Source organism: Eretmochelys imbricata, chromosome 8 (genome assembly GCF_965152235.1).
Source record: "Eretmochelys imbricata isolate rEreImb1 chromosome 8, rEreImb1.hap1, whole genome shotgun sequence".
NCBI lineage: Eukaryota > Metazoa > Chordata > Testudines > Cheloniidae > Eretmochelys > Eretmochelys imbricata.
In genome coordinates, this window is record NC_135579.1 from 75,638,361 (window position 1) to 75,657,094 (window position 18,734).

At 40.3% G+C, this 18,734-nt stretch overlaps 1 protein-coding gene across 3 annotated transcripts in view; it reads left to right on the forward strand.

Annotated features, from left to right (window-relative positions):
- The window catches only part of TGFBR3 (transforming growth factor beta receptor 3), a 179,660-nt gene that overhangs the window by 143,913 nt on the left and 17,013 nt on the right, over positions 1-18,734 (forward strand). For all 3 annotated transcript variants that reach the window (XM_077824946.1, XM_077824948.1, XM_077824947.1), the window contains 6 exons: positions 3,102-3,427; positions 4,112-4,264; positions 6,683-6,823; positions 6,966-7,139; positions 11,553-11,852; positions 13,255-13,375. In XM_077824946.1, coding sequence (XP_077681072.1) covers positions 3,102-3,427; positions 4,112-4,264; positions 6,683-6,823; positions 6,966-7,139; positions 11,553-11,852; positions 13,255-13,375 — 1,215 coding nt within the window. The remainder of the gene's footprint in view (positions 1-3,101; positions 3,428-4,111; positions 4,265-6,682; positions 6,824-6,965; positions 7,140-11,552; positions 11,853-13,254; positions 13,376-18,734) is intronic.

Genomic DNA, 18,734 nt, shown 5'->3' on the forward strand with positions numbered 1-18,734 from the left:
ACCAGTGGCTGGATAGGTTGTTAGTTAGTCTGGCTTTGTCTTTCAAAAATATGAACATAATATTTCCCTGAGTTATTTTAAATGGTTTACACACAAAATTGTCTCAACAGAAGAGCCTGGGCAAAGATAGTAAATCGAAAAGCTTTTAAAAGATAGAGTTATTGGGCCAAAGTCACTGATGACAAAAGTGGGTCAAACTCCATTGAAGCCAGTTAAGTAATAATGACAGGTTTCAGAGTAACAGCCATGTTAGTCTGTATTCGCAAAAGGAAAAGGAGGACTTGTGGCACCTTAGAGACTAACCAATTTATTTGAGCATAAGCTTTCGTGAGCTACAGCTCACTTCATCGGATGCATCCGATGAAGTGAGCTGTAGCTCACGAAAGCTTATGCTCAAATAAATTGGTTAGTCTCTAAGGTGCCACAAGTACTCCTTTTCTTTTAGTTAAGTAATAGCCACTCTTACACTAGATCTGAATTTGGCCCATTGAGAATAATGTTTTACATAATAAAAAAGCTTATATTTGTGTATCGAGAGTAGTTGTGTGGCTTCCATATAATTAACTGCTTAAGACCAGATGTTGTGATTTCAACCCTGAATAACAATGGAGAGAGCCTAGGGTCAAATACTACTCTTATTTGCCCACCAGTGTAAATCAAGAGAACTTGATTGAATATTGAGGTTACCCTGGTGTATGTCTGGAACTCCAGTTGAGTTAATTCTGGATTTACACTGGCAGGTAACAGTAAAATTTTACTCCAGGAATTGATGTGTGACAGCAGCATTGTTGAAATGAATATACCGTATTCATTGGTTGTGATGTTTCCTTCTCATTTGTTTACCCTTTGCAGATAATAGGCCCATTCCTTGAAGTCCTTTTTCAGTCCTTACTGAAACAAAATTCCAGTAGTAGATATGCCTAATTAAAGACTTACAGGATTGGGCCCATCATCCACTACTGCATTTTATAAAGGAAAAATTGTTGTAGTCATCTAATAAATATGAAGATGCTGTTGCTTTTGCGGTCCTGCAAGACAGTTATTCTGGATAATGTTTGACACGGTGTCTGGGATGTGGCTCAAAACCAAGAGTGCCAAAGTCAGGTCGGCCTGTCAGAAAACAGGACAGATACCCCAAACTGGTGTTATATTCTATAATTAAATTTTACCAAACTAGTACCAAGCGTGCACTCCTGGATTATTATATTAGCCTTACCATGGAGCCACAGAAAATCCCCTTAGGCTCTTCATCATATCTTGCCACTCAGACAAATTGGACTTAGTGATGAAAGATGATTAAAACCAAAATTCACCTCACAGTAGGTTCTTCCAACCCAAAGGATCAGTCACTCACCCCAGGTTAATGGATGCTCTGGATCTCATACCAAAAACAATGCTGACAGCCAATGTCTTTATCAAACTAAAGAAAAAGGAATTAGAGTTATTGAGAGGTTAAAGAAGATAAAATATAGAACAGGTGTGTCACAGTTTGTAAGTCCGATTGATAGCAGAGATGTAATGTCTGCTAGTTCCCATAAGTCTCTCATGGTTTCCCAAAATATTTTTGGGGACCTCTGTCTTATATCTGGAACGCCTCCTGACAGCATCCAAATAGATCAGAGATGCAGAATTCCTCCCAGAGTTCCTTCTTATAGTTGAAAACAGTCTGGAAAGTGCATGGGCTCTGCCACTGTTGACTAAACAGACAGAGTTTGTGTATCTTCCATTTTTGCTTAGTGGCCCTTGCTTTGAAGTTAAAAAATCTTTCATTTACATTTCCGAGGCTCCAGTCTCCAATGGGTAAATATAATGTAAAGACAATGTAATAGCCAGAAACAATCCTTCATTAGTTTTCATGTAGTTTTACAGGTCAAGTAAATTTACATGTAAAAATTAACACACATTATTGTTTTAGGGTTAATTAAGTACAAGGATAGCAAGCACAGGAAATAGACAAGAGGATACAGTAACATTTGTATTTCCTTTTGATCTATACTAGCAAGTGAATTGGTTTGAACACACTATGACCTTTTAGCAGTTCTTTGGTATTCATACACAAGTGAATTGCACTATTGCTCTAATCTGAGATGGTCTGCCAGCGTCAGAGAACTAGTGACCTGTTAGATATCATCACAGTGGTTTCATTAATTAGCATTCACATTTAGGTAGGAAATGTTCAAATTATAAAGAACATGATGAAAGGGATACAATACAATACAATTTTCGGATGACGCTAAGCTGGGAGGAGAGGTAGATACGTCAGAGAGTAGTGATATGGTCCGGTGTGACCTAGACAAATTGAAGGATTGGGCTAAAAGAAATTTGAGGTTCAACAAGGACAAGTGCAGAGTCCTGCACTTAGGATGGAAGAATCCCATTCATTGCTACTGGCTGGAGACCAACTGGCTAAGCAGCAGTTCTGCAGAAAAGGACTTGGGGATTTTTTTGCCTTTGTTGCCAAGAAGGCTAATGGCATATTGGACTGCATTAGTAGGAGCATTGCCAGCAGATCGAGGGAAGTGATTATTCCCCTCTATTTGGCATTGGTGAGGCTACATCTGGAGCATTGAGTCCAGTTTTGGACTCCCCACTACAGAAAGGATGTGGACAAATTAGAGAGAGTCCTAGCAGAGGGCAACGAAAATTATTAGGGAGCTGGGGCACATGACTTACAAGGAGAGGCTGAGGGAATTCGGCTTATTTAGTCTCCAGAAGAGAAGAGTGAGGGGGGATTTGATAGCAGCCTTCAACTACCTGAAGGGGAGTTCCGAATAGGATGGAGCTAGGCTGTTCTCAGTGGTCGCAGATGACAGAACAAGGAGCAATGGTCTCAAGTTGCAGTGGGAGAGGTCTAGGTTGGATATTAGGAAAAACTATTTCACTAGGAGAGTGATGAAGCACTGGAATGGGATACCTGGGGAAGTGGTGAAATCTCCATCCTCAGAGGTTTTTAAGGCCCGGCTTGACATAGCCCTGGCTGGGATGATTTAGTTGGGGTTGGCCCTGCTTTGAGCAGGGGGTTGGACTAGATGACCTCCTGAGGTCTCTTCCACCCCTAATCTTCTATGATAATAATTTGATTTACTCTTTTCTGTTTCTAGAAGAGATGAAAGACGAAGACCACCCTTTTCTTCCCCCAGAGCTGACCGAACTGCTAGGTACTAACCCTCTGCCTGCTCTGAAGGAGCCCACATTAAGCGACGGCCTGGGTTTTCCTTTTCACATTAACAGAGGAAGGCATGATAAGATGGGAGAAGGAATCTCCTTATCAAGGGATACAGTAGACACAATAATGAGTCGTTTCTATGAGCAACTGCTTCAAAAATCTGAAGAACCTGAAGAGGTTCAGGGAAACATTGATGTAGCCCTCTCAGTAAAATGTGATGACAAAATGATGACTGTTGCCGTAGAAGAAGACTCCCTGCAGGTTAGTCTGCTCTCTTAATCCCAGACTGTGAAACACTTTACAGAAGGTCAGATCCTGGCCAGCCATTACCTATAGCCACATGCCAGATAACCCACAGATTGAAGGGGACACATATGGCAAAAATTCCTTCCCCCAATTCTGCGTTCTGGCCTGTCACAGAATTTGTAGACAGGTGGTTCTACAGGCTCTTCACGACTGGAAATGTGAAGAGGCAATTGGTGGATGCCAGAGACTATAGATTGGGACTGTGATGGACATCCACTATGATCCCTAAAAAAAAATGCCATCTACAACTCTCCTACCCCTCACCTTCTACACAGAGGTTGTTTGTGCCTTAGGGAGGAATAATTTGCATTGTTATGGAAGTCTTGTACAGAATAATACTTTTTTTTTTTTTTTTTTTTAAAGTTCAGCTTTGGACAAACGATGAAAATGTAGGGGTTTTTTTTTTTTCTTTTTTTACTCCATGTGATGCTTGTCCCTTCTGTTGTTCCAACAACTAATGTCATTGTGTGGCAGTATTTTGTAGTAAATGTCACAGGACATGCAGTTCAATGGCAATCTTATTAACAGTCATGCAAAAATATGTTAAGCTCTGCTTAAAATAAGAGTATAACTTGTATGTATCTCATGCAATTGTATTTTCACCGAGGTTTCAGCCACTTATGCAATGTCATTGTTTAGGCTAATGGTTACACAGGGACAGAACTCTCACTACTAGATCCTGCCTGTAAAGCGAAGATGAATGGTACCCATTTCATTTTGGAATCTTCATTGCACAGCTGTGGGACTCAACAGATAGGCTATGCCTTGGATAACATCGTTTATTTTAACTCTGTGAGTATTTTATAAGGAGAGATGTTTCTCTTTGCTGTGTGTTGTTATGGCACAATAAGGCTATAAAGACCAAATTGTGACTGGCCCTAGTATGAGTATTCAGGAGGTGTGCCTCCTTCTCAATCTTTTCATGCCCAGTCTAGGGCCAGTCACAGTTACAGTCCATGTACTTAGGAAAGTGCAAGGCTGCTCCCTCAGTGTGCTGCTGGGTGCACATGACATCCCAAAGAGAGTGGGAGGAGATGGGTGTGTGTTCCCCTCTTCCGCACTAGGCATTGGAGCAAGCCAAGTGCACTGTGGGGAACTAGCTACACTATTCCAAAAGATGATGCAGCCTTCCTTCATGCACCATGCTGCTTGGAGAGGGAAGCACAAGTCTTCCTTGAGCTCCCCCAGGGCAACTCTGCAGTACCCCACACTACTGGCACAAGTTAGCCCTGAGCTGGTATAGCAACAAAAATGTATGATCACAAAAGAAAATATAAATTTACATAAATTAAAATTCCTGTAGGTAACATTTTTCTTTTATAATTTTGAATGAATAATGCTGCTGAAATTGAGGGGAGTGGTCCAATCTGTGCAGGCTTCTATCTTGCTCTTTTGCCATTCAGTGAAGGCCTGGGCTTTTCCTGAGCACAGACTGCTGGTCATGGCAAATTGTGTAGTGCTATTTTACAATGGAACAAGTGCCCACTAAAACACACACTTTCACCTGTGTCCACTAACGTAATACCTGAACCCAGCTCTTCCACAATGAAAGGCTGGTGGACTCTACCAATAAGCTCCTCAAATGTGCTTTCAAGTGTGTTTATTCTCTGGATACAGGAAGGCAGTATTGTATGCTGTTGTCACTTATTACTTTTCACTTGAGCATTAGCCTCATTACAAGTATGTGTTTTAAAATAAATATTCAGTTCTCATCTATTTGTGTGCAAGACAGGCCTTGACTTCAAGTTTGAATCCAAGTACAGAATTCACTTCCCCAGTTTGGGTACCCAAACAACTACTTGAATGGGCACTGTGGGTACCCAGATAGCTTAGTACTGATCTGAACACCCAAGATAGGCCCCCCAGTTTGAAAATTGGTTTCAGAATTCTCATACAGCTGCATGCTTGGAATGTAATCTGGATACGGATAGGTAAGTGACCACAGAAAGAATCCCACTTTGCTTCTAGGCTTTCTACTACCAGAATTTGCACAGCAGTTGCGCTGTGAACTTGAATGGATATTGGCCAGGCCAGGCCAACAAGCACTGATGTGTTTTACTCTTTTGGGGGTTTTGAGCACATTGCAGTATCCCTGGCAAATAAAGGAAACCCAAGGATAGCTACAGCCATTTGATCAGACCTAGCCTGGGTAAAACTATTCTGTACTGGCAAGACAAAATAGCTCTTGACTTAGAGATGGGCCCAAACCAAAAATTTGAACCTATACACCCCAAAACTGTGGAAAATACACATCTCAATATAAACTTTGTGTCTGGACCCAGTCCGTAGAGTGGGTCAAACTAAAACTGATCTGAGCACCTCTCAGTAAAAAAACTGATTTGGAGCTCCACGTTACTGTACAATATCTTGCGCTTCCAAGGGTTTGGGAGAATTCCCACTGAAAGGTGATTCAGCAGTCTGCAGAAAGGGTGAGGTGTCCAAACAATTCAGAAGAAAATGGCACTTGTTAGAAGTTGTGCTATATCTGAGAAAACAAAGCTGAAGTTGTGAGAGAAGCAAAAGAGCAATGGAGGAGCAGATGAGGAAACACAGAAGCTTAGTGGTGAAGATTAGAGAGAGAGAGAAAAGCAGACAGAGGATGAGTGGAGCACCAAAGAGAAGGTGTCTCAGAGGAAAGAGAAAAAACAGAGTGGAAGAGGGGAAAAGAGGGGTCAGGTAGGGGTCCAGAGAAGAGAGAAGTGTGAAATGGGATAGCAAGTTTTCTGGCTTATGCTTTTACTATTAAATAAATAAAGAGGAGGGTGGGGGGATACAGAGATTTTACAGGAGAAAATCCTGTTAACCGCTAGAACTTTTTGTGATTTTTCCAGGAGTCAGTTATTGAATGTTGGAAGGTATGTTAATCCATTTCAGAGAACCGCTTCTTTTAGCAGTGTTGGATACAGAAATTCCAGAAGCAGAGTTGGACTGCTGGTATGCTCATTTACATACCAATACCCAGGCTGCTTTTCCAACATAGAGAGCAGTTTTATGGCTCTACTGGTTTTGACATCTGGGAACAAACTGAAGGTTATTCCGCATATATAGTATACATACTTTAAAAGCTTAGTACTGGGCTGCAGGGATGGCTGTCACAACTTCTTGGTCTGCATGTTCTGAAGAAAGGAAGAAACAATTAACATGAAAAGGGAGTCACAATCACCTTTGTAAGAAAGTTTTCAGTTTCTACTTCCCACTTCCTTTATGTAGATTGTTATTCAGCTGTCATCACCAGTGGAAAGTAGTGGTTGGGGAATTGATGATGAAGATGTGGAATCGGGTGATAATGGATTTCCAGGAGACACTGATGAAGCAGATGTTACCTTTCCAAGCAGGCCTGAAATAGTTGTGGTATGTAATACCTTATATTTATATTGAAATTAAAGTTTTTAGCTATGGCCTAATTCTGTTCTCATTTCCATCCCATATGACCCTACTGGAGGGTTGCATGGGGCAAAAGTTCTGGGATTTATTTGTGTTTCGTTTGTTTTAGTTTAACTGCACACTCCACCAGGCAGAGGGTGGCAAACGCTCACTTAATCCTGCGCCTCCTGAACCCCCTATCAGCAATGTGACCTTCAACATGGAGCTTTATAAAACAGACCTCTTCCTTGCTCCCTCACAAGGACTCTTCTCTGTTGCTGAGAATGGACAGATTTACGTTGAGGTAACAAACTTTGAAAGGCTTTCAGATTAGCCAAAATGTTCCGCAAAGCCATGTAAATTTAGCCAAGTTTGTGCTTGCCTGCAGTAAACTGGCATTGTGTGATTGCCTCTCTCAGACAGATGTGTACTTCTGTGGTTTCACAAAAGGGACATCATAGGTTAATAAGATAATACTTAGTGATGAAGACCAAAAAATCCTCTCAAAATGGGTAAATCTAACTAAAAGAAGTCTGTCATTCTGATCAGATATGCAATATGGGACAGTATTTGAATCTGGTCTCTTAGCTCTTACAGACCTTTATTGGATAATTACAAACACTGGTACAAAGAGTTGTCAGTGAGGAATGAGTTCATTTTATACAAAAATATGGCTTAGCTACATTTCCCAGGTGAAGCTATGTACAAAACAGTTATAGCTTTCCCTTCCCCCCACAGGTTACATGGTGGAGGAAAGGGTCTAACAGTGTCATCATAACTCCATCTCACCTTTAAGCCACTTCCAGTCACATTTTGGTATACCAAACAGGTGTCAAACTTCCTCTTTTACAAATTATTGTTTTTTTTCAGTGGTTAATATATGCTGTGAAAATCTTTATATTGGGTATGCATCTTTGTTAGTAAGATACCAACTAAGTAGAATGACAAGAGAATATCACAGGAGCTTGCCCATGTACTTAGAAGACCTTAGAAAATAAGGTCCACTATATAAGCAAACCTTCTTTAAACAGAAGTACATCTTTCTAGCAGCAATTGCCAGTGATATTTAACAAACACATTTGGGAACAATATTCAAATATGATTTTTAGTACTTTCAGTTAGTGTAACAGTTCATTTTATGTGCTTCTGTAAATGTTTAGTTGCCTGTTAGTCCTCTACCTATAAAAATTACTTTCTTTCAAATACTTTACAATTCTGTTGTGAAAAATACACCAAAAGAAATTGAAGCAAGGTTAAAATAGATCAACACTAGTTACGTTTTTTTTAAAGTAAAAGGTATTAGTTTTTTACTTGGACAAAGATTGTCAACTTCCTTTGGCATTCTGGGATGCATCCCTCTGGCTCTGGATTTGTCTGGTCTTGGAGTTATTTCTTCAAACACATACTCTAATTTCTTTATCACCTGTCCTGGGATGAGCTTGATGTGTTTTTCTCTGTTTCTCCTTTCTGCACAGTGGAAAATTAGTATCTGTTTCAGGCATTTGTTCCTCCATCCTCCGCTGATAGAAAAAACATTGTATAGTGTTTGTTTGGAAAAAGTCCGTCTCTTTCGTCAATAAATTACTCATGCATAATCTCTAAGGACCTGGTACTTGTCTCTCCTGTGTAGATTCTGTTTCTAGAAGAATTGTTTTCTTTATTGTAATCACTTGTGCATTTTTCCTTTATCTCTGCTTTGGTTTTTCTTATCAATATGTTAATTCTGTAATCATCTCACATGCTGTCTGTGTAGATCTTGTTTATCTCTTTTCTTATGTGGTGACTTTTTGCTCATCCTTGCTCACCTACTTTTCTTCTAAAATCACTTGGTTACTGGATGAAATTCAGAATGTTATAATTCATAGTGCTTAAGGCAAGAAGGAGCCATTAGATCATCTAGTCTGGTCTCCTGTATATTACAGGCCATTAAACTTCACCCAGTTACCCCTGTATTGGGCCTAACAACTTGAGTTTGGCTAAAGTATATCTTCCAGAAAAGGATCCAGTTTTGATCTGAAGACATCAAGAGATGGAGAATCCACTACCTCCTTTGAAAGTTTGTTCCACTGGTTAATCATCCTCACTGTAAAAACCAAAAAACCCGTGCCTCACTTTTAATTTGACATTGGCTGCCTTCAGCTTCCATTGGTTCTTTTTATGCCTTTCTCCACTAGATGAAAGACCCCTCTACTATCTGGTATTTTCTCCCTGTTGAGGTATTTTATAATCAATCACCTCTCGTTCTTTTTGATACACTAAACAGATTGAGCTCTATCTCTCATGTTAAGGGATTTTCTCCAACCTTCCAATCATTTTTGTGGCTCTTCTCTGCACTCTCTCCAGTTTCTCAGTATCCTTTTTAAAATGTGAACACCAGAATTGGACGCAGCCCCTCAGCATCAGTCTCACCAGTGCCATCCAGATAGGTAAAATTACCTCCCTACTCCTTTGCATTACTCCCCCATTTATACATCCAAGGATTGCACCAGCCCTTCTTGCCACAGCATCATACTGGAGCTGTTGAGTTGTTTGTCTACTAGGATTCCCAAATCCCTTCCGAGTCACTGCTTTCTAGGATACAGTCATCCTCCCTCCTCCCACCCCCTTCTGTAGGTATGGCCTGCGTTCCTTGTTCCTAGATGTATAACTTTGCATTTGGATGTATTAAAATGCATTTTGTTTGAATGGGCCCAGCTTACCAAGGGATCCAGATCGTTCTACATGAGTGTTCTGTCATCACCATAATTTACCGCTCCGCCAATCTTTTTGTCACCCACAGATTTGATATTTACTTTCACATCATTGATAAAGATGTTGAATAATATCAAACCCAGAACCAACTCCTATGCATCCCCACTAGAAACATATGATGAGGATTCGCTCACTGACATCTACTTTGAGATCTGTCATCCAGTTCTTAATGCATTTAATGTGTGCTTTATCGATATTGTATAGTGCTAATTTTAATCAGAATGTCATGTGGTACCAAGTTAAACACCTTACTAAAGTCTACGTCTATTGCATCTATGCAGTTACCTTTATCAACCAAACATAATAACTTATCAAAGAATGAAATCACATTTTTTGACAAGATTGGTTTTCCATAAAACCATGTTGATTGGCATTAATTATATTCCCGTCTTTTAATTCTTTATTGATCCAGTCCTGTATCAGCTTTTCCATTATTTTGCCCAGGATTGACCTCAGGCTTACTGACCTATAGTTACCCAGGTCATCCCACTTGCCCTTTTTGAATATTGGCATAGCACTAGCACTCCTCCAGTCCTCTAGTATTTTCCCCAATGTTCCAAGATTTATTAAAAATTAACATCAGAGAGCCAGAAATCTCCTCGGCCAAATCTTTTTAGACTCTTGGGTGCAAGTTATCTGGGACTACAGATTTTAAAAGGTTTGGTCCTATAAGATGTTGTTTAACATCCTCTTTAGTTCTAATGGACTAGAAAATTGTTCTTCATCCTCATCTGATACAAGTGCATCATCCTGCTTCTTTCCAAATACAGAAATATTTGTTACACACTTTTGTCTGTCTTCATCATTAAGTGTTACCATCTACATCTGGTAATGGGGCTATACCACTGCTGGCATTTCTTTAGTTCATAACATATATTTTAGAAACTCATTATTATGCTAAGCGCTGCCAGTTATGGACTTTCCCCTCATATCTTTTGCGTCCGTTATCAATTTTCTGCACTTCATAACTTCTAATTCATGTTGCTTGTACTGTTCTCCCCATCTGTTATATACGTATTGCTTTTTATTTCTAATTACTGCGCTCACTTCATTGCTGAATCTGTACCAGGCTCTGGGAACAGGCATGCTCAGTCCTTTCAACAGGTATATACCACTGGGACCTTGGGGGGAGGGATTAAGAATGGGCATGCTCCGTAAATTATACAGACATCTAGGAACTCAGGAGCAAGTGAGAACATCCATTGTTAAGAGCAGAACAGTTATCACATCTAAGAGGTATTGTTACTGGCTTCATTTATCACCTTGAAGTGTACTTTTTAATTTAAGAATATCCATCAGATGAATGGGCCACTTTGCACTCTGAGCGTCTTATCTGCTGCAGAAGGGTGTATTTTGCATTTCTCAACACCAAATTTCATTTGCTGCAGTGTTACGCATTCACCTAGCTTGTTTGGATCTCCCTGAGGAAGCGTCTACCCAGGTTCTCCTAGGAAAGTTACTAAGGGAAATCAACCAAGAGCGTGACCACCCTCCACCCCACCTCTTATGGATGCTCTCATTTATATTTAAGTGAAGATTAATGCAGATACAACAGGGGGGAACTTGTAATCAGCTCCCATAGCCTTCTACTATGGTTTGTAAACTTATTGGGAGAGTGGTGTTAGTGCCCTCCCCTTTCCCAAAAACTCAGTTCAGATCTAGCATTCATTCTATTGAGTGGGCCTGTTTTTTCACTGGATATTTCAGGTGAGTTGGCTGAAATACAGGGAGGGTTGACCCTCCAAAAAAAAAAAATCACATGCCAAGACAATGGCTAAGTTGGATTTGAACCCACAAAACTTGTCGTCTGTCCTTTAAGTATATACTAAACCGTACATCCTCACAATTTAGGTTTGAAATATTTGATTGGAACTGGCATCGGAAAACCCCATAATCATCCAAAATGTGAATGCTGCTAACAAAAATGCCACTGCTAAGTTTTTAATAAATTGTTTTTCATATGCAGGTTTCTGTGACGAAAGCTGACAGAGCCCTGGGCTTTGCAATCCAAACATGTTTTGTTTCACCATATTCAAACCCTGATATGATATCTGATTACACCATCATAGAAAACATTTGTCCTAAAGATGAATCTGTTAAGTTCTACAATGTCCAGAAGGTGAACTTTCCTATACCACATGCACAGATGGACAAAAAGAGGTTTAGCTTTGTGTTTAAACCTATATTCAACATCTCATTGCTCTTTCTTCATTGTGAGCTGACTTTGTGTACAAATAAAGAAAAAGACACTCAAGGACTGCCGAAGGTCAGTAGTTTAACTTCCTTAAGCTTTCAGATTTAGATTAAAAAATGAGACTGTTTACAAGATAAACAAGTTCAGATCATAGTAGTTCCTGAGATTGATTTTTCTATTTGAAGATTCTATAGACTTAGATTAGTGTAATTAACATTTTATTAGTGGACCTGATAATTTTTATAAGTTCTTTTTATTCAGAGCTATGCTGAATCTTGATCACATGGTCTACATTTTCCACTTTAAAATGTCAGTAAGTGGTTACATGTGGTAAACAGAGATTGCTTTTCATTAAGGGAGTGGTCCAGATTTATCTGTTCTATTCAGATCACACAGCAATAGGATAAACAAAATTAACATTAATTTTCCAGAGCCTGCTGAGATAATATTGTAATTGTTTTTGAACATCCATATGTGACCTGTAAGGTTGGCCCATCTCAGGAGGACTTCGATGGGAAATAAGTAAATGTTAGCATTTGTTTTCCAGATTTCAGTGTGGTTACTTTTTTGTATTTATAGTAAATGCTCTGTATTGAATGATCACTCCAATATATTTAAGTAGAATTAACGTTTCCTGTTTGATTATTGTAGAGACTGCTGCCCAACTATTACTTTAAAAATAGTATATAACAAAAAATACATCTTTTTGTAAAAAAATGAACTGTTAGGTAAACTTCTAAAATTTGAGTTATTTTTAGTAGTTCTTTAACATAAGAAAAGACTCAGACGTTATTGTGCTATATATGCACTAGTGAGCTACAGAACTGGCCCTTGGATTTTCAAAAGTGGACCCTTATTTTTGTGGTTGTAAATCTGTGTGTCCAAATTTTTGTATAGAAGCCTGGATTTGCATATACACACAGCATTTGTATATGAAAAATCAATTAATTACTGAATAAGTACAAAAGTTAGCTGTGACAAGTGAAGGTAGTTTTGGAAACTGAGGTGAGAGCTCTTTGAAGATATTGACCCTCTGTGTAATTAACATCAGCCTTTGATATCCTAATATGCAACTATTACAGCAACAATTCAATAGTAAAACTTCCATAGAGTTTTAAGTAATTTAGCACTAAAGCAAGTTTATATCTTAAGATGCAGCTGAGAATAGGGTGACCAGACAGCAAGTGTGAAAAATCGGGCTGGGGGGGGCAGGAATAGGGAGAGTAATAGGGTCCTATATAAGGCAAAGCCCCTAATATCGGGACATCTGGACATTCTAGCTGAGAATAAGTTTTCTTTGCCAGTATATTACGTAGACTGTTTTTGGGGGAGGTTGATAACGTTCAGATCTCCTGTTTCTCTTTAGTAAACAGTACTGAGCAAACACTGATAATGAGGCAGCTGTGCAGCTGCTCTGGCTGATATTGTGTTTTATTTTGAGTGAATCCCTGACCTCACATGTTTCCATCCACAGTGCATTCCTCCTGACGAAGCCTGCACCTCACTCAATGTTGATATGATCTTGGCCATGATGCACAATAAGAAAACTTTCACCAAGCCCCTTGCTGTAATAACCCATGAAGAAAAGCCAAAAGGTACCAGCATACATTTTGAACTTCTTAACATAACTGTGTTGCATTAAAAAACATATAACAATTTGTAGTCCAAAAAAAAGATAGCTTTAGGAGTATACAATTTTATATTTTAAAGGGTGCTCTTGTTATAAAATGTGTTCATTTAGAGATATTTGTGTGACACAGTCCACCATCTTAGCTGAACGCCCGCAGCTACTTACTTTTTTATGGAAATGTAATTTGGCTGGTGTTGAGAAAGGAATACTCTTCCTATGTTTTACAACAATATAGGTTTCATAAGCATTAATGTAGAAGAATTGCTTCTAGCAATTAATTCTGGTTTGGAAATTGAAAGCAATGCTTTACTGTCTGCTGTATAATTTCTTCTTTGTGGCTGAAAATATTTAAGCATGGTAATTTAATTGAAATGCCAATGTATTGGAAATATTAAAGCTTGAGGGGTTTGTAAAGTAAAGAGGTAGCTAGAGGGAAACCAGTTCCACTAGAAGATTAGTTCAGTTAAATGAAGAGATGAAACTGTAGTGTTTCATTCGTTTTCTTCTGTTGGGGTTTGTTTAACTCTTTTAGCATCTTTACAAAAAACTCCAAGAACAGAGTCATGAAAATGTGTCGTTTCCTGGGTGATGTGCTGCTTCGAATGCACATGACTCTTTGTCAAATAGTCCATTTCTGCCGTCGTCCCACCAGAGGCAGTTAGAGCAGACAGCATTATGGCTCCACCTGCCAAGAAGTCTGGAGGCAAAGGGGCTGACAAGGTCTGTATAGAAATGACAGCCCATCCACATTTCTTCGGTTTTCTTTTGTCTCCTTCTTGTAAACATGAAGCATTTGACTTAGTTCTCTTGCTCTCAGAAAGAAAAAGAAAAGTCTAAACACTAAAGAGAGGAGGTTCAGGAAGAAAAGGAGAAGAACCTGGGTAGCAGATAGAAAACTCTGTTTCTGTACTAGATGCTCTGAGCGAGGGTGACTGAAAAGGTCTAATCCAAAAACAGTCCAGAGTCAGCAAAACCCTCACTTAAATCCATCCTTCAGATTTCTGAACTAATTCACTTGTAATCAACAGTCTTTGTCCCTGAAGCTCCTTCAGCCTCCAACAGCCTGTCTGATACTCTCTCCCCACTGCAGCTTGCTCCTGGGAGATGAGGACTCTGCTCCCTCCTCACATCCCTGCCAGCACCCACAATTCTGTAGCTATAGGCCAACTTTTCTGCTGCTTTGGAGCTATGAGCAGCTCAGGCATTGCATCTTTGATGCTCCCATCCATCTTCCCCCTGTTGTTGGGTTACAACTCATGCCTTTGCCACTCACGCTTCACAGGAACTCTTCTCTGGTGTTTCCACTTTGATTCCATGGTGCAGCTTTTCCTCCATGGCTCATTCAAGCAGCTGGACCTAGCCTACTTCCTAGCAACCAAGATCATTTCCTTCGTATGAGGATCCACCTGCCCAAACTGGCTTCTTTCAGGCTCACTTAAAGCTAACAATCAGAGCCATCCTCCACTCTGTGCCTACCCATAATCCTGCCTTTACGGACATCTCAGATTCCTCAATCTCTGGTGCAGGAAATGCTCCCGCGCTGCAGGGCAATAGCCAGGAAGATGACCCAGGTCCAGCACTCACCTATTCCAGAACCCTGACACCATTCTAGACCCCCTTTCCTGACATCCTGCTCAACTGCTTGTGATTCTGAACCTTTGTACTTTGGCAGTCTTTGGTGTGGACAGCCCCAAAGCTCTGTCCAGGAATAAGAGTTTTAAATGGGACCCTTTTCAGAGGTTCAAGTTGCCTTTTCTCTCAACCCTTCTAGCCTCAACATCATCCCTGCCCTACAGAGGCTCCCTGTCCTCTGACAAGCCTCATCGGGTATTTCCCATGTCCTTAGTGGCCACTAACACCCTCTTCCCCACCTCAACATTCACTCTGCCCCACCCCCATACTCTGAAATGTGATGAATAAGGTTAAACTTCATCTTGCATAGAATTTATGAGGCTGCCCCTTTGGTGCTCAGGATTGTCACCTATTTGGCTTTTTTGTTTTCCATGCTCTTCAGATAGGCTTGGAGAAAATCTGTTTTCTGGTAGCTTCCCTCCAGGTACTTGGTACTACTTCAATAGATTATGCCCACAACTTTCTTTTGTTACATTGCCTTTGACAGTGGCCCAAAATACATTTGGCTTGAAGGCTGGAACAGTTACATGCCAAATTTAAGGGTTTATTTACACATGAAAATTAATCCAGAATAAGGTAAAGTGTGAATTTAAAGTGGATTAACTATGAATTTAAAGTAGATTAACTCCATATGTTGACACTTATGTTCCAGAATAGGAATGTTAGAATTATCTTATTCTGGAATAAGAGCATCCACGCACAGAGCTAATCGTGAATAACTCCCCATGTAGACAAGCCCTAAAATACCTGGACTTTTTTACATGCGAAAAAAAATCTCACTTTTAAGGAAGAATCCCCAGAAGCTCACTAACACACACTTTCCAAATTATGTAGTAACCCTTTTTTACCCAGCACGCTTGACACTTCTCACCCTTTTAAGCTGGTTTCCTAGAAGCAGCTTCCCTTTCTCAGTGCATAGTTCTTCCTCTGCTTTCTCTTTCAAAGAGAAATAGGATATTCTGAGTGTGGCTGGTCATGACGACAAACAGGAAACTTGTTTCCATTTTTCTCACCTTCCTTCTCCTATGAGTGGCCATGTCCCCACCATCCTCTATCACACTCTCCAGCAGGAGAACATCTTAAATTTGTGGGGCTGTATTCTACAGTGACAGCTGGGGAAAAGACACTGATTGCAACTGCAAGAGAATTCTCCTTCTGCCCCAGTCATTCAAGATTTTTCTGGCATGATGTGTGCGCCTTTTATTTACTTCTCCCCCTTCCTCCTTGCTACCCATGCTGATGGCAGGCTTTCGGAGTGTGTACCTCCCTCTCAGCTTGGGATGCACCTCCCTCTTCCGCTTGTGAAGCAGAAGCTTAGTATTACCCTCCTGGAGCTCTAGGCAATCCCCTAGTTCTCCAAGCCTATGAGTGTGTGATTCAGGACCAGCAAATGGTAACTATGTACAACCAAGTAATGATAGCCTATGTAAACATCAGGGCAGTATCAGTAGCTTCTGTTGCAGCGACTTCTGAAGGACATAATCCTGTCTCCACTCATTTCAAGCACTATATCTTGTAGGGAAAGATCAGCTCTACTGCAGACTGACTCGGCAATCACCAGCTAATTCCCAGAAAGCCAAGTATTCCTGAGTTTCTACCAGCACCTCATGTGTCCCTGTTAGATCCCATAGACCAGTTCAGTTTGAGTCAGTGACTTGTTCCCTGTTACTGCTCATGCGTTTACATCCCCAGAGCTCTATACTCAGATGCCTTCATCTGGCAATGGGCGAGGAAATTGGGGAGCCTGCCCTTTTCCTCCAGCTCTCCCTGATAAAAGAGTTATGAAGAAAGCCAGGAGAGACAGGGCATGAGTAATTTTTCCTTCTGCTGACTTCCAGGTGGTCTCATTAACTCTCAGCACCACAGTCAATGAAACTGGTGATGGACCAACTCCTGATGGAGATAAGTCTCCTCTCTTTCTCAGGCATCCATTGCCTTAGCCTAACCAGAGTATATCCACACTGCCCAACTGCAGAGAGCCTGAACTTTTAGATAAAGAACTTTCTGGAGGTCATAAGCTTTCTTCTGGTGGATGGATGAAGGAGCTAAGCTTCTTGATAACCTCCCTTCATAACTTGAGCTTTTTCAGGACAAAGGCAGCTTTTCATCTTTTGGTATTTGTCCCAAAAGTGAAAATTAGACTTCATATTGATTAACCCATTGTTTTACCTACACTGTGTCATAATTCGGTTTTCCCCTGAAAAAAAACCTAAGCTTTATGCCATGGGTAGGAAACAGACTGTGTAGTATTATCAGACTTGTATTGATGATTTTAGGAAAATGAAATAGTTAATTGATTGGACTCTGAGGAAGGTGGCCATCAAGATTGCTAAAATCAGATGCATTCTTTTGGCATGTGACTAGGCCACTGACCCACTCCGGACCCTAAGTGGGATTCAGTACAGAACTATTCTCTGTGTAGAAATTCAGCTGTAAATGTTGCCTCCAGATCCTACACGTTTGTGATGGATCCCGTGAAGCCCCATGGTGTGTGCATTTGACATTTTAATATCTTATTTCAGTGTTTGTACATTTATGAGAACATTTGTTTACATTTATAGCGTAGCAAATACAAGTTAGTACAGAGGGCTCAGTTCTGCCCTCTAGCATAAGCTACAACTCCAGAACAAGTCAATGGGAGCTGTACCCACATATCTAAAGGCAAACTGGATCCAGCAGGGTAGATCCTCAGCTGGTGTAAACTGTCATTGTTCCACTGAAGTCAATGGAATTCTGATAACTCACACCAGCTGAGGCTCTGCCCCTGTGTATGTATAAAAAGATGGGAAAACCAGAACTGTTATGACAGCTTCATCTTTTGTGAATGTATTTCTTACTGGGGCCCTTCTGACAACAGCAGGGATGCACATTAGAACATTAATAATTGCATTGTCCATTCTCTTTTAGCTCTAGCATGGTAGTTTAGAGGGTTTCGTAAAAAGAAAAGGAGTACTTGTGGCACCTTAGAGACTAACAAATTTATTAGAGCATAAGCTTTCGTGAGCTACAGCTCACTTCACTTGCAGATCAAAATCTTCTATTTGCATGCAATGTCTGTTGGAAATTTTGGAATGCTTTCCAGAGAGAGTCAAAGGATGGGGGATCAGAAATCCTTTAACCTCAGTTCTGCAGTGCGTGCGTTTTAATGTTTAAACAGCATATGGTACCATGGAGCATTGCTGGGGGACATAAGCAACAACTGTTTTTGTTTAACTCTGCAAGGCAGCCCATGTTTTTACACGATTCTTCTTCATGCAAATTAAATTCACTAAGAATTAAAGGCAAGTATTTGATTGGTAAATGCAGTACAATTAAAACTCTGCTTTTGGGCCTGATTCTGTACCCTTTCCTCATGCAAAATGCCCACTCATCTCAGTGATTATCCATTCCTGACAGAACACATCAAACTGTGTAACTGATGTTTATCCTTCAGCAAACAGGTTTACACCCAGAGCTCTATTCTCCCTTTGGGTGTGCAGGGCTGTGTGTGCAACTCCCAAGGATAACTTCAGCTGGAGTTTTGTCTGTATAAAGAGTATGAGGTCTTAGTAAATCTGGTTTTACTTTTACACACTAAGAGACAGTTGCTTGATAAGATCACCCACAATGCAACAATAGTTTGGCTAAATGTTTGGTGGAACTCATCCCAGCATATTGCAGATTTTGAGCATAATGCACAACTATTAGCACCT